Source organism: Amblyraja radiata, chromosome 21 (genome assembly GCF_010909765.2).
Source record: "Amblyraja radiata isolate CabotCenter1 chromosome 21, sAmbRad1.1.pri, whole genome shotgun sequence".
NCBI lineage: Eukaryota > Metazoa > Chordata > Chondrichthyes > Rajiformes > Rajidae > Amblyraja > Amblyraja radiata.
Genome location: NC_045976.1, coordinates 1,328,208 through 1,351,546, shown reverse-complemented (window position 1 = coordinate 1,351,546; position 23,339 = coordinate 1,328,208). Strand labels below are relative to the sequence as shown.

Sequence of the window (23,339 nt, the reverse complement as noted above, 5' to 3'; positions counted from 1 at the left end):
TCGAGGCTCCCTACCGTGGGAGGACAAAGAAGGGAAGTGTTTAAACTTTTTTTTCACCTTCCATCACAGTGAGGAATGTGGAGGAGTCACTGTGGTAGATGTTTATGTTAAAATGTATTTTGTGTGTTCTGTTGCTTTTTATTGGTATGACTGTTTGGCAAATCAAATTCCTCGTATATTGCAAAACATACTTGGATAATAAAGTATGATTATGGTTTGGTGGCAACAGGTAGGCAGATTATTATCTGAATGGTGTCAAGTTACAAAAAGGGAAAGTACAACGAGATCTGGGTGTCCTTGTACATCAGTCACTGAAAGTAAGCATGCAGGTACAGCAGGCAGTGAAGAAAGCTAATGGCATGTTGGCCTTCAAAACAAGAGGAGTTGAGTATAGGAGCAAAGAGGTCCTTCTGCAGTTGTACAGGGCCCTGGTGAGTCCATACCTAGAGTATTGTGTGCAGTTTGATCTCCAAATTTGAGGAAGGACATTCTTGCTGTTGAGGGAGTGCAGCGTAGGTTCACGAGGTTAATTCCTGGGATGGCTGGACTGTCAAATGTTGAAAGAATGGAGCAGCTGGGATTGTATATGCTACAATTTAGAAGGATAAGAGGAGATCTTATTGAAGCATATAAGATTATGATGGTATTGGACACGTTGGAGGCAGGAAACATGTTCCCCATGGGTGAGCCCAGAACCAGGGGCCACAGTTTAAGAATAAGGGGTAAGCCATTTAGAACAGAGATGAGGAAAAAAATGTTCACACAGAGTTGTGAATCTGTGGAATTCTCTGCCTCAGCAGGCAGTGGAGGCCTGTTCTCTGGATGCTTTCAAGAGAGTTAGATAGAGCTCTTAAAGGGATACGGGGAGAAGGCAGGAACGGGGTACTGAATGTGGATGATCAGCCATAATCACAGGGAATGGCGGTGCTGGCTCGATGGGCCGAATGGCCTACTCCTGCCCCTATTTTCTATTGACTTCAGGAAGTGGTTTGCATTTACGGTGCCGAAATAGAGATGGTTGAAAGCTTCAAATTCAGAGGAGTCAATATCACCAACAACTTGTCCTGGACCACCCATATTGAAGCAACGACCAAGAAAGCACACCATCGCTTCTTCTTCCTTGGAAGGCTTAAAAGGTTTGGCATGTCTCCAACAACTCTCACCACTTCTACAGATGCACCATAAAAAGCATTTTATCAGGATGCATCACTGCATGGTTTGGGAACAGCTCCATTCAAGATCGCAAGAAATTGCAGAGAATTGTGGACGCAGCCCAGACCATCACACAAACCAACCTCCCTTCCATTCACTCCATTTACACCTCACCCTGCCTCAGCAAGGCCAGAAGCATTACCTAGGATGAGTCGCCCCCCCCCCCCCCCCACCCGGCCACTCCCTCTTCTCCCCTCTCCCCACAGGCAAAAGGTATAGAAGTGTGACACCTCCAGATTCAGAGACAGTTTCTTCCCAGCTGTTATCAAGCAACTGAACCATCCAGAGCAACTGAACCACAGCCAGAGAGCAGTCCTGGACTACTATCCACCTCATTAGAGACCCTTGGACTATCTTTGATCGGACTTTATCTTGCACTAGACATTATTCATGTTGTTCCCTTTATCATGTATCTGTACACTGTAAATGGCTTGACTGTAATCATGTATTGTCTTTAGGCTGGCTGGTTAGCACGTAACAGAAGCTTTTCACTGTACCTCAGTACACGTGTCATTGAACTAAAGTCAAACAGAGGTTGGATAGTTCCATCTACATGGACACAACTCCCCAGACGGCGTTGCCAGCCCTTCCACATAGTTGTGTGCGTGACGCCGGCTGTCAGTCAGTGTCACTGCTGCTGTCCACAGACACCACCTGTATCCGACCTTTCCGCTGCGGCTGGGGTGCAGGTAGTTTGAGATTTTCTGCCGTCACCTCTCCATAAGACTCGGTGTCAGACTGGGAATCGTCGGACGTTAGATCCTCTGCTCCACTTTCACCATCCATTTCAAACAGAGACACGTTCTGAGGGGCAACAACGGGTAGAGGAACTAATAATTCATTGTTCAACAGAACAGAAGACAGACAGCAGGGGGTGTAGGAGAGAAAGGAAGCTGCGGTACCGCGGGAGGCATGGTCGCGCAGCGGTAGTGTTGCTGCCTTACAGCACCAGAGACCCGGCTTCTATCCTGACCATGGGTGCTGTCTGTACGCAGTTTGTACGTTCTCCCTGTGACCACGTGGGTTTTCTCCAGCTTCCTCCCATGCTCCAAAGACGTATAGGTTTGTACGTGGCTTTGGTAAAATTGTAAATTGTCCCTAGTGTATGTAGGATAGTGTTAGTGTGCGGGGAACGCTGGTCAGCACGGACTTGGTGGGCCAAAGGGCCTGTATCTGTGCTGTATCTGTTTCTCTAAAAGCAAAGATTTGGTTAGATAACGGGGAGGTGTAGTGAGACCTGGGTGTCCTTGTACACCAGTCACTGAAAGTTGGCGTGCAGGTACAGCAGGCAGTGAAGAAAGCTAATGGAATGTTGGCCTTCATAACAAGAGGATTTCAGTATAGGAGTAGAGAGGTTCTTCTGCAGTTGTATAGTGCTCTGGTGAGACCACATCTGGAGAATTGTGTACAGTTTTGGTCTCCTAATTTGTGGAAGGACATCCTTGTGATTGAGGCAGTGCAGCATAGGTTCACGAGATTGATCCCTGGGATGGCGGGACTGTCATTTGAGGAAAGATTGAAAAGACTAGGCGTGTATTCACTGGAGTTTAGAAGGATGAGGGGATATCTTATAGAAACATATAAAATTATAAAAGGACTGGACAAGCTAGATGGAGGAAAAATATTCCCAATGTTAGGCAAGTCCAGAACCAGGGGCCACAGTCTTAGAATAAAGGGGAGGCCATTTAAGATTGAGGTGAGAAAACTTTTTCACCCAGAGAGTTGTGAATTTGTGGAATTCCCTGCCAGAGGGTAGTGGAGGCCAAATCACTGGATGGATTTAAGAGAGAGTTAGGTAGAGCTCTAGGGGCTAGTGGAATCAAGGGATATCGGGTTATTGATTGGGGACGATCAGCCATGATCACAATGAATGGCGGTGCTGGCTCGAAGGGCCGAATGGCCTCCTCCTGCACCTATTTTCCTTGTTTCTATGTTTCAAAGGGAATGTTTTTATGAGGGGGGTTAGGGTAGAGATGACAGTGTCAATGATCAGTTATGGAAATGGGCAATGAAATGGCAGATAGAGTTTAATTGGATCAAGTGTGAGGTCAAATATTAGGGAAAAAGTATACAGTTAATGGAACGACTGATAACAGCTTAAATATACACTGATCTGCGGGTCCAAATGCATTTATCCCCAAAAGTAGCAACACTAATAGACAGAGGGGTAAAGAAAGTGTATGGTATGCTTGCCTACATGGGTCAGGCATTGAGTATGTCAGAAAGTCATGATGCAACAATATAGGACTTGGTTAGGTTGCATTTAGAGTATTGTGTGCAATCTAGTTTTGTTTAGTTTGGAGATACAGCGCGGAAACAGGCCCTTTGGCCCACCGAGTCTGCACCGATCAGCGATACCCGCACATTAACACAACTCTGCACACAGTAGGGACAATTTTACATTGCTACCAAGCCAATTAACCTCTTTGTAGTTCTGGTCGCCCCCATTATAGGAATGAGGTGGAGGCTTTGGAGAGGGTGCAGAGGATGCTTATCAGAATGCTTCCTTGATGAGAGGGTATTTGCTGAAAGGGGTGGTGTGACAAACGTGGATTGTTTTCTCTGGAAAGGCAGAGGCTGACAGAGGACCTGATAGAAGTATAGAAAATTATGAGCACAGACGGGGTATTAGACAGTCAAAACCCGTTCCCACGGTGGAAATATATAGATACATAGAAAATAGGTGCAGGAGTAGGCCATTCGGCACTTCGAGCCTGCACCGCCATTCAATATGATCATGGCTGATCACCCAACTCAGTATCCCGTACCTGCCTTCTCTCCTTACCCCTTGATCCCATTAGACACAAGGGCCACATCTAACTCCCTCTTAAATATAGCCAATGAACTGGCCTCAACTACCCTCTGTGGCAGAGAGTTCCAGAGATTCACCACTCTCTGTGTGAAAAATGTTTTTCTCATCTCGGTCTAAAGGATTTCCCCTTTATCCTTAAGCTGTGACCCCTTGTCCTGGACTTCCCCAATATCGGGAACAATCTTCCTGCATCTAGCCTGTCCAACCCCTTAAGAATTTTGTAAGTTTCTATAAGATCCCCCCTTAATCTCCTAAATTCTAGCGAGTATAAGCCGAGTCTATCCAGTCTTTCTTCATATGAAAGTCCTGACATCCCAGAAATCAGTCTGGTGAACCTTCTCTGCACTCCTTCTATGGCAATAATGTCCTTCCTCAGATTTGGAGACCAAAACTGTACGCGATACTCCAGGTGTGGTCTCACCAAGACCCTGTACAACTGCAGTAGAACCTCCCTGCTCCTATACTCAAATCCTTTTGCTATGAATGCTAACATACCATTTGCTTTCTTCACTGCCTGCTGCACCTGCATGCCTACTTTCAATGACTGGTGTACCATGACACCCAGGTCTCGTTGCACCTCCCCTTTTCCTAATCGGCCATCATTTAGATAATAGTCTGCTTTCCTGTTTTTGCCACCAAAGTGGATAACCTCACATTTATCCACATTATACTGCATCTGCCATACATTTGCCCACTCACACAGCCTATCCAAGTCACCTTGCAGCCTCCTAGCATCCTCCTCACAGCTAGCACTGCCCCCCAGCTTCGTGTCATCCATAGTGTCAAATATTAAAGATGAGACGGCGTAGCTTGATGGCAAATGTGACGTTTAAAGGAAATGTGAGGGGCAAGTTTTCTTTACTACACAGTGGGTTCCTGAAAAGTGTTACTGGGGCGGTTATAGTGGTCCGATAAGATAGAGGTATTTAAGAGGCTTTTAGATAGGCACATCGATATGCTGGACATGGAAAGAGTTAAGACAAGTACACAAAAGGACAAACACAATATGCTAGAGTAACTCAGGCAGCAATAGGTGACGTTTCAGGTCGAGACCCTTCATAAGACTGAGTCAGAGAGGGGGAAACTAGAGGAATGGAAAGGTACAGAACAATTCAGAGCCAGCATCGATGACTCGGGAAAGGTGGATTGATGGCTGGGGAGGAGGTGATAACGAAGGAATGCAAATGGTGAAATTAGCAAGACTAGGGTGGGGGCGGGATGGAGAGAGAGGGAATGCAATGGTTGTTTGAAATTAGAGAAATCCGATATTCATGTCGCTGGGGTGTAAATTGCCCAAGTGAAATATGAGGTGCTGTTCCTCCAATTCACGTGTGGCCTCACTCGGACAGTGGAGGAGACCCAGGCCAGAAAGTCAGTGTGGGAATGGGAGAGCGAGTTAAAGAGTTTGGCAATCGGGAGATCACGTAGACCAAGGCGGACTGAGCGAAGGTATTCAGCAAAACGATCGCCGAGCCTGCTCTTGGGCGCGCCCATATAGGAGTCCACACCTGGAACAGCAGAAACAGTAGATGAGGTTATGGGGGTCAGTGGTTACGGGTCGAAGGCAGGAGAATGGAGTTGAGACGGAATGATAGATCAGCCATGATTGAGCCATGATCAGCCATGAACACAGGCCTCGACCCGAAATGTCACCCATTCCTTCTCTCCAGAGATGCTGCCTGTCCCGCTGAGTTACTCCAGCATTTTGTGTCTAGCCATGATTGAATGGTGGGGTGGACCTGCTGGGTCGAATGGCCTAATTCTGCTCCTGGAATGAATGAACATGTATGTAGGTGTGTCTGTAAGTCGGGCGTTGATAACCCTGGTGCAGTCTCTATTCAGTAAACACGTGCTTGGCCCCATTACAAGCAGCAACACAAGCTCCTCGCTTACCATTTCAATAATCTTGTCAGGACAATGTTCCACGTTCTCAATGTCGAATTTGCTGGGATCAGCGGTCTCCATTTGTTTCCTGAGCTCCATGTTTGCGGACGCCATCTGGGGCAGGAAGCTCTGTAATCGGTCTAGTACTGAGGAACAAAGCAATGCGGCTGCTGAAAACACAGGCAGACATGGGTGGTAGTATTTGCCTTACAGCGCCAGAGACTGGGTGGGTCGAAGGGCCTGTTTCCGCACCCTATCTATAAACTAAACTGTGGATCGCACGTGTCAGGCCGGTACAGTACAAGCAGTGTCCAGTGGCCCAGCGTCCAGAGGCAGGAGATGACCAGTGGAGTCCACTGGAGCTTCACCACCAATGCTGCAAATGCCCATTTGTCAAGAGAACCAGAATATAAAAACAGGGATATAATGCTGAGGCTCTATAAGGTGCTGGTCAGGCCACATTTGGAATATTGTGAGCAATTTTGGGCCCCATATCAGAGGAAGGATGTGCTGGCCTTGGAGAGGGTCCAGAGGAGATTTGCAAGAATGATCCCAGGAATGAATGGGTTAACATATGAGCATTTGACGGCACTGGGGGTTCAGCCGACGCCGGAGTTCCATCTTCCCGGCAGGAGGGTCTATAACATCGTGCTGCCGTTGTGGTGACTGGCTGCAGCCTCAAATAGGCCCCGACCTCGGGTGGGCTAGCAGGAGGAGGAGGACTGGACTTTTTGGTGCCTTCCCTCACAGTGGAAAGTGTTAATTCTGCTGTGGGGGGACGTTCATGTTGAATCCTATAGTGTATTGTGTCTTTTTTTCTCTTGTTTTATTTTATATGGATGTATGGTAATCTAATTTCTTCTCTCTAAAGCACTTTGGCTTAGATACATAGAAAATAGGTGCAGGAGTAGGCCATTCGGCCCTTCGAGCCTGCACCGCCATTCAATATGATCATGGCTGATCATCCAACTCAGTATCCCGTACCTGCCTTCTCTCCATACCCCCTGATCCCTTTAGCCACAAGGGCCACATCTAACTCCCTCTTAAATATAGCCAATGAACTGGCCTCAACTACCCTCTGTGGCAGAGAGTTCCAGAGATTCACCACTCTCTGTGTGAAAATGTTTCTTCTCATCTCGGTCCTAAAGGATTTCCCCCTTATCGTGATTTGATTTAAAAGTGCTATATAAATAAAAATTACTTACTTACTATCCTCACTGACGTTTAGAATGGTAGTGGGGACCACATTGAAACTTACCGAATAGTAATAGGCCTGGATACAGTGGATGTGGGATGTTTCCACTAGTGGGGGAGTCTAGGACCAGAGGCCACAGCCTCAGAATTAAAGGAAGTACCTTTAGAAAGGAGATGGAGGAAGAATTTCTTTAGTCAGAGGGTGGTGAATCTGTGGAATTCATTGCCTTAGAAGGCTGTGGAGGCCATTAGTGGATATTTTTAAGGCAGAGATTGATAGATTCTTGATATGTACGAGTGTCAGGAGTTATGGGGCGAAAGCAGGAGAATGGGGTTGAGTGGAAAAGATGGATCAGCTGTGATTGAATGGTGGTGTAGACTTGATGGGCCAATTCTGCTCCTGGAACTTATGAACCCAGTGGTAGGTCACCTTACCTCCCACCACTGTCACTGTACACTGCAAACCTGCTCAGCCATTTCACCCTTGTTGCAGTATACATGCCAGTCCCATTGCCCGGAACTCTATGATACTCGTTTCCAAGATAACTCGCAAATAAAACATCTTCCCCACAGTCTGAACTAGGGTCTCGACACGAAACGTCACCCATTCCCACTCCACACGGAACCAAAAACCAGGGTCATCCATGCAAGTGCGTGACAGAACAATTATAAAGATCTGCAGATGCTGGTTTACAAAAAGACAAAATTGCTGGATTAATCCAGCGGGACAGGCAGCATCCTAGGAGAACATGGATCGGTGATGTTTCGGGTTGAGACACTTCCGTGTCACCTTTGTTCCGCAGAGATGCTGCCTGACTGCTGAGTTACTCCAGCACTTTGAGTCCCACATTGGCAATGCAGTCGAGGATGCACATCAGAGCTCTGGGAGAGTGGAGGCAGCCGTCCACACCAGTTGCCAGGAGGGGCACTCACCCTGACTTCTGGGCAGCCGGACGATGTTGGGAGGGCCTGGGCTCCTGGGATGTTGCCCACTGATCAGCAGCTTCTGTTCAATCCCTGCAGGCAAACACAGTGAGGTGGCATTTACTGCAGAGCGGTCAGCTGGGCGGCAGGGAGGAGGGGAGAGGGGGTAAACACAGATGCTTGTTTAAACCGAAGGTGAAACAGTGTGCTGGAGTAACTCAGCGGGACAGGCAGCATCTGTGGAGAGAAAACGTCGCCCATTCCTAGGTATGTTGCAAAACGTACCTGAAGCGTCGCTGAAAATCTGTCGCTGCGGGTGTGCGCGATTTTGGCGCCGTTTAGAGGGGGCGGGTTTAAAACGCGATTTTCCCTAGGCTGTTCAAATCGAGGATGTTCAGCCTAGTTAATTATTAACGAAAAATCGCTGGAAGATTCCGTCGCTTTAGCTATTATTACTTTTAAGGGCTTTATCTAATTGTTATAGTAGTTAAAAAATTAACCTCTAAACTCGCGACCGCCGGCAACCGGCCGGATCTCATACAGGGGAAAACGGAAGGTAGGCTGTTTATTTTTACATTAAAAAGGGCTTGTTAAGATCCCTTTATATAAAGTTTAATGTTGCGAGTAGCTAATTTTGGGCCCATTATATCCCGCAGTATTTTTCTGGGCATTTGAGGGCACAAATCTACCGCAATGTGAACGTTCTAAACCAGCGCGTTCACAGGATCCCACTAGAAAGCTGATTTAAATGGACTTTAATTTACAGCAATTAAACACTAAATTCCTTCCATTTGGCCTATAAATTAATGTAAATGAGATTTAAAAATCATGTTTTATTGTGAATTATTTGTGAATATTATTTGGACACTTAGGCTATTTAAAAATGTTAATCATTTATTAAGAAATGGATAGATGTTTAGATCTAGTAATTGAAGTTTGAAATTAGCTACAATTGGGTAACTAACTGAAAATGTCATTCAGTTCTCTTAATTTTTAAGAAGGTTATGTGCTTTTGACTGTCCACGATCACAGCTTTTTTGTTATGTCCATAGAAAATCAATAGGGAACAAGATGCTAATGTCCGAGTATGAAAATGGCCATAACTTTTTAAATACTTGAGATATGAAAGTGAATAAGGTGTCAAATTAAACTTCTTTTTATGCTTTATCTGATGCGATAAATTGCAGACTTGATTTTTAAAATCTCAAAATGTTGTAACATTGCCACCATTCCTTCACTCCAGAGATGCTGCCTGTCCCGCTGAGTTACTCCAGCACCCTGTGTCTAAAGAGGGGAAAGGGGCAGAGGAGGGGTTGTGGAAGAGGAGTCGTTGAAGGGGGAAATGAGTGGAGAAGGGAGTGAGGGGAATCCATGGTGGGGGAGAGAAGAGTAGTCGGTGACTGGGGGTGAGAGGAGAGAAGAGGGAGGAGGGGGAGAGAGGGGAGATGGAAGTGGTCTAGGCAGGGGTAGCGAGGGGCAGGGGCAGGGGAAGGGGCGAGGGGCAGGGGAGTAAGAGGGGAAGGGGCAGGGGGCAGGGGGCAGGGGGCAGGGGCAGGGGAGTAAGAGGGGAAGGGGAAGGGGCAGGGGAAGGGGCAGGGGCAGGGGAAGGGGCAGGGGCAGGGGCAGGGGCAGGGGCAGGGGCAGGGGAAGGGGCAGGGGCAGGGGCAGGGGCAGGGGCAGGGGAAGGGGAAGGGGCAGGGGAAGGGGCAGGGGCAGGGGAAGGGGCAGGGGCAGGGGCAGGGGCAGGGGGCAGGGGGCAGGGGAGTAAGAGGGGAAGGGGAAGGGGCAGGGGAGTAAGAGGGGCAGGGGGCAGGGGGCAGGGGGCAGGGGGCAGGGGGCAGGGGGCAGGGGCAGGGGCAGGGGCAGGGGGCAGGGGGCAGGGGCAGGGGCAGGGGCAGGGGCAGGGGGCAGGGGCAGGGGCAGGGGCAGGGGCAGGGGGCAGGGGGCAGGGGCAGGGGCAGGGGCAGGGGCAGGGGGCAGGGGGCAGGGGGCAGGGGCAGGGGCAGGGGAGTAAGAGGGGAAGGGGATGGGGGAGGATGAGGAGAAGGGTCAGGGTCAGACTGGGGGAGTTGGCGCCGGGCGGGCGGCCCCGGCAGTGGGAGAGGGATGAAGGGTCTCGCTCTCTCTCTCACTCACCCGCCTGTCCCCCCGCCCCCAGCAGCTCCGTGGACCTCGACACCTCCCGCTCCCGCTGCTGGGCCGCCATCACCAGGCCGCGTGTGTCCCGGTCCACAACACCCGGAGCGGATCAGCAACACCCGGAGCGGATCAGCAACACCCGGAGCGGATCAGCAACACCCGGAGCGGATCATCAACACCCGGAGCGGATCCACAACACCCGGAGCGGATCCACAACACCCGGAGCGGATCAGCAACACCCGGAGCGGATCAGCAACACCCGGAGCGGATCAGCAACACCCGGAGCGGATCATCAACACCCGGAGCGGATCAGCAACACCCGGAGCGGATCATCAACACCCGGAGCGGATCATCAACACCCGGAGCGGATCAGCAACACCCGGAGCGGATCATCAACACCCGGAGCGGATCAGCAACACCCGGAGCGGATCAGCAACACCCGGAGCGGATCAGCAACACCCGGAGCGGATCAGCAATACCCGGAGCCATCTATGGGTCGACAAAACCAGGATCGGATCAAGAGAAGGTGTGACAGGATGTCAAGATCCCCATGCAGCCAAAATGTCCACATGATGTCCATCGTGGATACAGAAAATGTCTTTGTTGTCTAATTATAGGGAGTGAGCAGGACTAAGGGTGTTAAATATAGCTATAGTGTGTGGTTGCCAACTTACTCAGGGACAAAAGGTCAAAATATGGGACAAATTCCAGACGGCAATTCGTTGACCAACTCGGCCGTGGCTGGGTGAATGATGAGTTGGCCCGGGTGCTGGACTGCACACTAAGCCCAGCCGGCGGGGCAGCTGAGGAGTTTTGGTCCGGCATCCCATCCAACACATGAACCGATGAACGGCCATGAGAAGGAGGGGTGGTGGTGTCGGCGGTAAGCGAAGGTCTGAAGGTCGATCGGCTGGCAAGGCTGTCGACTGACCAACGGGGCCACGGGCGAGGGTCTGCTGCTGCACTCCATGAGCTACACTACGTCGGGACGGGTGAGGCGGGTCGGACGCGGCGCTCCGACCCGACAGTCCCCTCGACCCGACTAGTAGCAGTCAAAGGTCCTATAGCAAGCAAGATAGTGCACTCGATGAAAAAGACGTAGTATGAATGAATGAATGAATGAATGAATACGTTTATTGTCATTGCACAATACTGTGCAACGAAATTCCATTACATCTCCTCCGGTTAAAAAAAATACAAACACGACAACCATTAACACATATGTACACTTATTAGTAAATAATAAATAGGTATTTTAAAAGAATTTAAAAGAATTTAAAAGAATTTGGCGGCATTTCTTGGAATTACATTTTGCTTCCCCAGCGTTCTCTGTTGGAATTTAGCTCTTTTATCGCACATGGGTAGAAACTATTTTTTAGTCTACCGGTGCGAGCCTTCAGAGTCCTGAATCGCCTCCCAGAGGGTAGCAGAGTAAAAAGGTGGTTGGCAGGGTGGGATGTGTCCTGCTTGATATTTGTGGCCCGGCGCAAGCATCGGGCCCTATATATATCATCCAAGGAGGGCAGTTGGGCGTTTGTAATGCTCTGCGCAGTTTTTATAATTCCCTGCAGCGCCCTCCTCTCAGCCACAGTACAGCTAGCAAACCACACCAGGATTCCATAGGAGAGGATACTTTCCACGGCGCATCGGTAGAAGGACAACAGCAGCGGCTGTGAGACGTTTGCTCTCCGCAGAGACCTCAGGAAATACAGCCGCTGATGTGACTTCTTCACGAGAGTGACGGTGTTCATTTGCCATTTGAGGTCCTGGGAGATGTTTATTCCCAGGAAGTTAAAGCCAGTGACTCTCTCCACCATGTCTCCTTTGATGTATAAGGGAGCAGGTTCCTCTCTCCTCTTCCTCCTGAAGTCAACGACCAGCTCTTTTGTCTTTGATGGGTTGAATACCAGGTTGTTTTTGGTACACCAGACAGTCAGTTTTTGGACTTCATCTCTGTAGGCAGACTCGTCGTTGTTGTTTATCAGTCCCACCACGGTCGTGTCCTCCGCAAACTTGATGATCCTGTTTGTACTGTGTGTTGGTATACAGTCATAAGTGTATATTGTATACAAGATGGGACTCAGCACACAACCTTGTGGCGCACCTGTGCTGAGCGTCAGGACTGGGGAGTAATTGGACCCCATCCTGAGTCTGTGGGCGATCTGTTAAAAAGTCCTTAATCCATCCGCATGTGTTTGCATTAACACCCAGATCAGACAGTTTGTCCACCATTCTGCTGGGGATGATGGTATTAAATGCAGAACTACAATCTACAAATAACATCCTCACATATGAGCCAGGACGCTCCAGATGTGTCAGTGCAGAATGTAGAGCTATGTTGATGGCATCCTCCGTTGACCTATTAGCTCTATATGCAAACTGATGCTGATCCAGGGTGGATGGGAGTGAGGACTTAATGTGGGCCAGGACCAGCCATTCAAAACACTTCATCACCGTTGAAGTGAGAGCAACAGGTCTATAGTCATTCAAGCTGGTAATGGCTGTTTTTTTGGGTACAGGCACGATGGTAGCAGTCTTAAAGCATTTAGGGACAGTGCACGTTGACAGAGAGAGGTTGAAGATGTCGCTGAAAACCTCCGCTAACTGGTCTGCACAGTCCCGCAATACTCTCCCTGGGATGCCATCTGGGCCAGCAGCCTTCCTGGGGTTGACCCTGCGGAGTGTTCTTCTGACGTCCTCCGTACTCACAGTGAGTGGCACAGTGAGTGCCAGGTCGTCAGTGCTGGGCGCGGCTGCAGGTGCAGGCTCCGCCTCATTCAGCTCAAAACGGGCGAAAAAATGGTTGCGCTCCTCAGCTAGCGAGTTGTTACTACTGATGATGATCGGCCCCTCCTTGCCCTTGTAGTTTGTGAGTTGCTGAATGCCCTGCCAGACACGCCGAGGGTCCCTCTCGTTAAAATACCCCTCTAACCTTCTTCCATAGGCTGTCTTTGCCTCTTTAATGGCTCTCTTTAGTTTAGATCTGGCAGTGCTGTACAGTTCATCACTGCCAGATCTAAAGGCTGAGTTGCATTCCCTCAGCAGTTTCCTGACATCCCTGGTTATCCATGGTTTGTTGTTTGGATAGCACCTGACCTCCCTGTCGACAGTGACGTTGTTGATACAGTTCTGTATATAGAACATGACTGTAGATGTATATTCTTGTATGTCCTGGTTTGCAAACAAGTCCCACTCGGTGCGCTCAAAACAGTCCTGAAGTTGGATGGCAGCGCCCTCGGGCCAAGTCTTTATGCTTCTCACCCTGGGCTTGGTTCTCATAATGAGAGGTCTGTATGCCGGGGTGAGAAAGAGTGATAGATGGTCAGACTGGCCGAGGTGAGGGAGAGAGGAGGCTTTGTATCCATCCCTAATGTTGCTGTACACGTGATCCAGTGTATTTTGACCTCTCGTCGGACACGTGACATGCTGGTGGAATTTAGGGAGGACAGTTTTTAGATTAGCCTGGTTGAAATCTCCAGCCACGATGAAAATCCCATCAGGGTGCGCAGTCTGTAATTTGTTGATTGATGCTAGCAGGGTGTTCAGTGCTAGCTTGATGTTGGCACTTGGTGGAATAACAACAGCTGTGAACTCCCGCGGCAGGTAGAAGGGTCGACATTTCAGTAGTATGGTCATTGGGTAGATTCATGGGTAAGCTTCGGCCCCATTTCCGTAACCGGCTTCCGTCTCCGCAACAAAGTTCCCATAGCGGAGCAAAGATACTAGTGCGGAGACGGAAGCCGGTTACGGAAACATCCTTGTAAAAATCAAAGATCTTTGGTAAAAATCTTCTCCTCATTTTTTCTCTGCCTCTCTGCCCCGTTAAAGAGACTCACTGATGGGGGGGGGGGGAAGAGGGCGGGCATGAGATCCGAAGCTGAGACCAGACGGCCCTACGGTTTCTTCCCCCATCACGCTCGCTGCCCGGCTCCCAAACTCCGGACCGGGCTGCTCTATTTGCGGAAAAAATAAACAACTAATTTTGAAAAGGCACAGGGGAGACAGAAAGAGGGAAGCGTGGATTGGAAAGGTCTCCCCTTTTACACTGCCGTGTGGGCACAGCCTCTTTGCCCCCTCCACCCTTGCACAGTGCGATCCCAATCCCGGGATTTTGAATCCAAAACATTAAAAAAGAAAATGAACAGAATTATAATTTATTAACATATTAATCATTAACAAGAAGTAACAGAAATATGAATCATGAATATAACACTATATCACACACACACATAAACAGGGTTCCCCGCAATGCTGATTACACTGCGAGACGGATTTACAAAGTCGGGTCGGGTTTACTGAAATGTCCGACGAAAAGGCTGACGTTCCGCTCCGTTGCGTACTACACGTCAGCCTTTTGATTTTCGCAGGAGTGCACTATCTTGCTTGCTATAGGATCTTTGGTAGCAGTCAAATACGGGACAAGGTGGCCCCGTATGGGACAAACCAATTTAGCCCAAAATACGGGATGTCCCAACTAATACAGGGCAGTTGGCAACCCTGGTGATGAGATGTAGAAACAAGGAACTGGAGATGTTGGTTAATGCACAAAGTGCTGGAGTAACTCAGCAGGACAGGCAGCAGCTCTGGAGACAACGGATAGGTGACATTTGAGGCAGATGAGAGCCATCTCCAGACACCTCAATCCCCACCCCCCCCTTTACCTCCTTTACCACCTACACCTGATACACAAGCTTTTCAACTGCTTTCCATTTCTAGGCCCCCATTGTCTCATCTTCACCACGGAAGTCCTGTCCCTTTACACATCCATCCCCCACCAGGAAGGTCTCAAGGCTCTCCGTTTCTTCCTCCAATGGACACCCAATCAACTTCCCTCTACTAACACTCTCTGTCTGGCAGAACTTGTCCTCACCCTCAACAACTTCTCTTCCAACTCTTCTCACTTCCTACAAGTTAAAGGAGTAGCCATGGGCACTTGCATGGGCCCCAGCTATGCTTGTTGTTTTGTTGGTTACGGTCAACTCTCCTTGTTCTGGCCCGGTCCCCCATCTCCTGCACCAATACAAAACTCAACACTCCCACACCTCTCTCCCCTTTCCTAACCTCCCAGTCTCCATTAACTGACGTCCACAATAAACCTACTGACTCGCACAGTTATCTGGACTACACTTCCTCCCACCCTTCCTCTTGCCAAGACACTTCTTCCTGCTCCCAATTCCTTTGTCTCCGCCGCATCTGCTCCCAAGATGAGACTTTCCATTCTAGGACATCCGAGATATCCTCTTTCTTTAGTAAACATGGCTTCCATCCTTCTCTCACAGAGGGACCCTGACATGCATCTCCTGTGTCCTGTAATTCTGTTCTTGCTCACCCTCCCCCCAGACAGAACAAGAATAGACTTCCTCTGCTCCTTATGTTTCACCCCACCCGTCATCGCACCCAACACATCATTCTCTGACATTTCCCTCAGCTCCAACAGGAACCACCAGCCACATCTTCCCATCTCCACCCCCTTTCCACCCACCGGCTGTTCGGCACCAATTCCTTGAATCCCATTGTTATTAAAGCATGAAAGAAGGCCACTGAGCTCAGCAAGCCTCCTGGCTATATACACGGGACCCTGTTACACATCCACACTCTCTCCACAGCTCCATCAATTTGAGATACGCGGCAGTCACGGTGGCGCAGCGGTAGAGTTGCTGCCTTGCAGCAAAATGCAGCGCCAGAGACCCGGGTTCGATCCCGACTACGGGTGCTGCCTGTATGGAGTTTGTACGTTCTCCCCGTGGGTTTTCTCCGAGAACTTCGGTTTCCTCCCGCACTCCAAATACGTACCGGTTTGTAGGTTAATTGGCTTGATAAAAATGTAAAATTGTCCAAAGTTGGCGATATGCAGAGTACTGCCCTGCCGACTACAAAATTCACTGGGGTTGGGGACTGGACTTTGTGCCTTCCCTCATGGTGGGAGCCATTGTGGGGGGATGTTCTTTATGTTTAAATCTCTTATTAATGTTATGTCTGTATTCTTTCTTTATGTGCTGCATTGGCAAGAAGCATTTCACTACACCTAGGTGTATGTGACCAATAAATAACCTTTGAACCTTTGAAGAAGGTTCAGAAGGATACAGAGAGAGAGTCTCATGAAGGGTCTCTGACACAAAACTAACTCTGTTTCTCGTCCCTGCTGAGTATTTTTGGTGTAGGGAGGAATTGCGGATGCTGGTTTAAACTGAAAGGCACAAAAAGTTGGAGTAACTCAGCGGGACAGGCAGCATCTCTGGAGAAAAGGAATAGGTGACGTTTCAGGTCGAGGCCCTTCATCACACTGAGAGTCAAGGGAGAGGGGAACGAGACAGTACTTAGGACAAGTGAATGGAGGATGTGCAAAAACAATCATAATCAAGGAAATGTGGAGCCCACAATGGTCCATTGTTGGCTGCTGGGAAGGTGATAACGAGTTATACTGACGGTGAAACTTAGCAGGACGACAGTGGAACTAGTACGATGACTTGGGTGGGGGGAGGGACGGAGAGAGAGGGGATGCAAGGGCTACTTGAAATTAGAGAAATCAATATTCATATCGCTGGGGTGTGAGCTGCCCAAGCGAAATATGAGATGTTGTTCCTCCAATTTGCGTTTAGCCTCACTCTGACAGTGGAGGAGACCCAGGACAATACGGGGTGAAAACATGAAGTACGAGGGTAACTTCGAACCCCCTTTTTCCTTCTTTCTTTCCCCACCCCCCATCAGTCTGAAGAAGGGTTTCGGCCCGAAACGTCGCCTATTTCCTTCGCTCCATAGATGCTGCTGCACCCGCTGAGTTCCTCCAGCAATTTTGTGTAAGTACGAGGGTAAGCTGGCCAAGAATATAAAGAAGGATAGTAAAAGCTTCTTTAGGTATGTTAAGAAAAAAAGATTAGTAAAGACAAATGTGGGTTCCGAGACTGCAGAAACGGGTGAAATTATTATGGGGAACAAGGAAATGGGAGAAGAGTTAAACGGGTACGTTGGTTCTGTCTTCACTAAGGAAGACATAAACAATCTCCCAGATGTACTAGAGGACAGAGGATCTAGGGAGACAGAGGAACTGAAAGAAATTTGCATTGGCCGAGAAAAAGTATTGGGTAGACTGATGGGTTTGAATGCTGATAAATCCCCAGGGCCTGATGGTCTGCATCCCAGGTTACTCAAGGAGGTGGCTCTAGAAATCGTGGATACATTGGTGATCATTTTCCAATGTTCTATAGATTCAGGATCAGTTCCTGTGGATTGGAGGGTAGCTAATGTTATCCCACTTTTCAAGAAAGGAGCGAGAGTGAAAATGGGGAATTATAGACCAGTTAGCCTGACATTGGTGGTGGGAAAGATGCTGGAGTCAATTATTAAAGAAGTAATAACAGCGCATTTGGATAGCAGTAAAAGGATGGGTCCAAGTCAGCATGGATTTATGAAGGGGAAATCCTGCTTGACTAATCTTCTGGAATTCTTTGAGTATGTGACAAGTAAAATGAAGGAGAGCCAGTGGATGTAGTGTATCTGGACTTTCAGAAAGCCTTTGGTAAGGTCCCATATAGGAGATTAGTGGGCAAAATTAAAGCACATGGTATTGGGGGTAGGGTATTAACATGGATAGAGAATTGGTTGGCAGACAGGAAACAAAGTGTAGGAATAAACGGGTCACTGTCAGAATGGCAGGCAGTGGCGAGTGGAGTGCCGCAAGGCTCGGTGCTGGGGCCGCAACTATTTACAATATATTAATGATTTGGATGAAGGGATTAAAAGTAGCATAGCAAATTTGCAGGTGACACAAAGCTGGGTGACAGAGTGAACTGCGAAGAGGATGCTAGGAGGTTGCAGGGTGACTTGGACAGGTTGGGTGAGTGGGCAGATGCATGGTAGATGCAGTATAATGTAGATAAATGTGAGGTTATCCACTTTGGCAGCAAGAACAAGGCAGATTATTATTTTAATGGTCTCAGATTAGGAAAAAGGGAAGTGCAACGAGACCCGAGTGTACTTGTACACTAGTCACTGAAAGTAAACATGCAGGTACAGCAGGCAGTGAAGAAAGCATATGGCATGTTGGCCTTCATAACGAGAAGATTTGTGTATAGAAGTCCTTCTGCAGTTGTACATGGCCCTGATGAGACCACATCTGGAATATTGTGCAGTTTTGGTATGAGGAAGGACATCCTTGCTATTGAGGCAGTGCAGCATAGGTTCTCGAGGTTAATCCCTGGGATGGCGGGACTGTCATATGAGGAAAGATTGGAAAGACTGGTTTTGTATTTAAGGATAAGGGGAAAGTCTTTTAGGACCGAGATGAGAAAAACATTTTTCACAGAGAGTGGTGAATCTCTGGAATTCTCTGCTGCAGAAAGTAGTTGTGGCCAGTTCATTAGTTATATTTAAGAGGGAGTTAGATGTAGCCCTTGTGGCTAAGGGGATCAGGGGGTATGGAGAGAAGGCAGGTACAGGATACTGAGTTGGTGATCAGCCATGATCATATTGAATGGTGGTGCAGGCTCGAAAGGCCGAATGGCCTACTCCTGTACCTATTTTCTATGTTTCTATGTATTCACTGGAGTTTAGAAGGATGAGGGGATATCTTATAGAAACATATAAAATTATAAAAGGTACACAAAAATGCTGGAGAAACTCAGCGGGTGCAGCAGCATCTATGGAGCGAAGGAAATAGGCAACGTTTCGGGCCGAAATCCTTCTTCAGACTCAGAAGGAACTGCAGATGCTGGAAAATCGAAGGTACACAAAAATGCTAGAGAAACTCAGCGGGTGCAGCAGCATCTATGGAGCGAAGGAAATAGGCAACGTTTCAGGCCAAAACCCTCCTTCTTTATAAAAGGACTGGACAAGCTAGATGTAGGAAAAATGTTCCCAGTGATGGGGGAGTCCAGAACCAGGGGCCACAGTCTAAGAATAAAGGGGCTGCCATTTAAAACAGAAATTAGAAAAAAAAAGTTACCCAGAGAGTTGTGAATTTGTGGAATTCCCTGCCACAGAGGGCAGTGGAGGCTAAATCGCTGGATGAATTTAAAAGAGATTTAGATAGAGCTCTAGGGGCTAGTGGAATCAAGGGCTATGGGGAGAAGGCAGGCACGGGTTACTGATTGTGGATGATCAGCCATGATCACAATGAATGGCGATGCAGGCTCGAAGAGCTAAATGGCCTCCTCCTGCACCTATTGTCTATGTTTCTATGGTACAGAAAGGTCAGTGTGGGAATGTGAAGGCGATGGTTTTGTTTTGCATCTGCTTGAAGTTTATAACCATCTTCCTCACAGTCCACTACACCTGTGGATTTTCTTTCATCTGTATATTCCAGATTGTGTGCTGTGCTCACAATTCCAAATCACTTCCTGATATGCTTTAGGGAAGGCAGTAGTCCTGGTACTGCCCACTAGGGGGAATTCCTGTGCACATCTTTCACCAGTCTACAAAAGCATCTCCCTCCACCTCTCCCAATTTCATTTTGCTGAAGGTACACAAAAATGCTGGAACTTTCCATCCTTGATGCTGCAGTCACTTTCATATATACTGAATGTCTAGGCAGACTGAGCGGAAGTGTTCAGTGAAACGATCGCCGAGCCTGTGCTTGGTCTCGCCGATATATAGTCCACACCTGAAACAGCGGATGCTGTAGATGAGGTGCAAGTGAGCCTGCCTCACCTGAAATGACTCGGGGTCCTTGGATGGAGTCGAGGGAGGAGGTATAGGGACCTGGGGAGGGGGTGGTTTGGTGGTACACAAAATTGCTGGAGGAACTCAGCGGGTGCAGCAGCATCTATGGAGCGAAGGAAATAGGCGACGTTTCGGGCCGAAACCCTTCTTCAGTGGGATGAGTCCATCAAGGAGTTACGGAGGGAACGGTCTCTGCGGAAAGGGGAGGAGATGGGAAGATGTGGCTAGTGGTGGGATCCTGTTGGAGGTGGCGAAAATGTCGGAGGATTATGTGTTGTTTGTGATGACTGATGAGGTGAAAGGTGAGGACTAGGGGGACTCTGTCAAGAGTCAAGAGTATTTTATTGTACCTTGCGTCCAGATGGCATTAACATTGAATTCTCCCAATTTTGCTAGCCCTTGCTGTCTCCTCCCCTTCCTTAACCCTCTAGCTGTCTCCTCCCACCCTCGGGCTCCTCCTCCTCCTCCCCTTTTCCTTCCTTCTCCCCCCCACCCCCCCATCAGTCTGAAGAAGGATTTCGGCCCGAAACGTCGCCTATTTCCTTCGCTCCATAGATGCTGCTGCACCCGCTGAGTTTCTCCAGCAATTTTGTGTACCTTCGATCTTCCAGCATCTGCAGTTCCTTCTTGAACACAATATTTTATTGTCATATGTCCCAGATAGGACAATGAAATTATTGCTTGCTGCAGCAATTCCCTATTGCGACTAGGGGGGGGGAGGGGGGGGGGAGAATGAGGGCAGAGCTGCAGGGTACTGAGGACACATGTGTGAGGACCTCATCTATGATGGGAGAGGGGAACCCCATTCCCTAAAGAACGAGAACACCTCATCTTGGGCGCAGATGCAGCAGAAATGGAGGAATTGGGAATAGGAGACGGAGTTTTGCAGGAAGCAGGGTGGGAAGAAGTGTAGCACCCAGACTTGCCACATCTCCTCCCCCCACCTGTCACTTGTCGGACTTTGCTCCATATTCCTTTTCAGGCTTTCTCCCCCCCCCAATAGAATTAGTTTATGAGTGATCGGTGGTCAGCGCGGTTGGACTCAGCGGCTACAAGGGCCCGCTTCCATGCCACATCTCTAAAATAAAGAGTTGCACTTTTCCGAGTTAAATTCCACCAACATTTCATTGGTTAATTTCCCCAGTTTAGTTTAGAGATACAGCATGGAAACAGGCACTTTGCCCCCACCAATTCACTCTAATTCGGTTATCCCACTTTCATATCGACACTCTACACACGAGGAACAATTTACAATGGCCAATTAATTTACTAACCTGCATGTCTTTGGGATGTGGTTACAGAGAGAATGTGCAAACTCCACACAGATAGTACCCGAGGTCAGATCATACCTGGGTCTCTGGCGCTGTGAGGCAGCAGCTCTATGCCATTCTGTGCCATTCCTTAATACATCCTGTAATAATCTGAGATAACCTTCCCTGTACACACAATCACTCTTTGTGTCACCTGCAAATTTACCCAGCATGTTAATGCCATTGTCATCCAGGTCATTTACAACCCAACAGGGGGCTCAGCTTTGATCCCACGCCTCTAATCTCATAATCTAACCCAACATCCAGTTGGCTAGCTCATCCTGGATCCCATGTGATCTAACCTTCTGGACTAGCCCATCACCTTGTCAAAGGCTTTGCTAAAGTCAATGTGGACAATTTCTACTGTATAGCCTTCATCAATCTGCTTCTGCACCTATAAAATAACTCATCTATGAGTTTCCCACACAGAAAGCCGCGCTCTAATCAGTCCTTGCATTGTTAGTTTCCCACAGCGCCCTCAGATCCACTTGATCAGGCCCCAGGGATTTATTCACCTTAATATACCTTAACATTGCCACCACCTCCTTTTGTAATCTTAATATATTTCAAGGCTTCACTATTTATTCCCCTTAGTTCCTTAACATTTCATGACCTTCTCCATGTTTAACTTGAGCTTATAGGACTTGATATTACAATCCCTACTATAATTGGCACCTTCTTACTATCTTGAGTGGGGGTCGGGGTAAAGACTTCATTGGGGTCATCAGGTGGGAACCCTCCTTACTACACCTCCATTAGGCTTAACAGCAACACCTGGCGCTCCAGGTGTGCTCCCCTCCGTTTTACCTCTCTTGTAGGTCATGTTGCAGCCCAGTTGGAGTCCTTCCTCTTCAGCCATAGCCAGTTGTTGCTTTGCTCGGCAGCCTCTGACAGCGACCTGACAGCTTGCCGGAAGGCCTGTCCTCCAAATCCCATTGCCTTCATGAATCTGGTTGTTGACATGGCTACAAACCCTGTACAACCAACCTCTACAGGGAGCACCTGGGTACGCCAGCCGCGTTGTTCTGCCTCGGCTGCTAAATCTGAATACTTCAGACTGCAGATGCTGGAGAGAAGGTAGACAAAAATGCTGGAGAAACTCAGCGGGTGAGGCAACATTTATGGAGCGAGGGAACAGGCGACGTTAAGGGTCTCGACCTGAAACGTCGCCTATTCCTTGTCTACCTATGACCTTCTCCATAGTAAATACAATTGAGAAATGTTCATAACTGTGCCGATCTCCTGTATCTCCACAAATAGATGACCACATTGATACTTCAGTGAATCTACTCTATTGATGTGCTTGTGGAACCTCTTTGGGAAATCAGGAGGGCAGAGAGGGATATGTTTGCCAGATGAGCTAAAGGAAAGTACTAAGAAATTGCAATGGGGCAGTCTGCTACATTGTCTCCAAGGACTCATTCCACAAGTATATCTTATCAAGCTCCTGCTCAACAGCTGTGAGCAAGAACTGTCCCAATGTAGATATCTGTAGACTTTATGTGCCCTTTTTTACATTTAGGCATGGAACGGAGGCATCGCTGCATCTACAGAGGCCTTTAAGTAATCTTCTTTGCCTTTAAAGGCGCACAGTAGCGCAGCGGTAGAGTTGCTGCCTTACATCGCCGGAGACCCGATGTTGATCCTGACTACGAGTGCTGTCTGTACAGAGTTTGTACGTTCTCCCCGGGTGCTCCGGTTTCCTCCCACACTCCAAAGACGTACAGATTTGTAGGTTAATTGGCTTTGGTAAAATTGTACATTGTCCCTAGAGTGGGTAGGATGGTTTCCGTGCTGTATCTCAAACCTAAAGCAGTGAACTGTGCTTAGTGTATCAACAGCAATTTAGTCCACAGTAAATAGTTGCAAGAACCTGGATGTATACAGCACCTCAGTAAAATCACCAGGGCTGGGAGGACTTTGCTGTGTTTAAGGGCAGCAGTGGGTGGTCTAATGCCTATAATTTTTACCTACTATAAGTTACAATTGTTATATAACAGACATTGTAGAACATCACCTGATTGGTGTTAGTGCTTTTTGAGAGTGCTTTCTGTGAACTTTATCTGCCAGAACTCTTCCAGTATCGGGAACTAGTCATCATTCGGGACTGTCATGAGGTCATTGTAACAAAGCAACTTTCTATTCTCCCACTCACCCTTGGTTACGTTAAACACATGGAAAAAATTGCTTCAATTATTAAATATGAA

General features: G+C 48.2%; 1 protein-coding gene across 1 annotated transcript; it reads right to left on the bottom strand.

The window, feature by feature from the left end:
- Positions 1-1,639: 1,639 nt before the first annotated feature.
- On the bottom strand, positions 1,640-10,296 carry nopchap1 (NOP protein chaperone 1). The gene is made up of 4 exons (XM_033039369.1): positions 10,163-10,296; positions 8,036-8,119; positions 5,918-6,054; positions 1,640-2,016 (listed from the first exon to the last, which is right to left on the bottom strand). Exons 1-4 carry the CDS (start codon positions 10,230-10,232, stop codon positions 1,831-1,833), a joined length of 477 nt encoding a protein of 158 aa, XP_032895260.1. The 5' UTR covers positions 10,233-10,296; the 3' UTR covers positions 1,640-1,830.
- Positions 10,297-23,339: the final 13,043 nt, after the last annotated feature.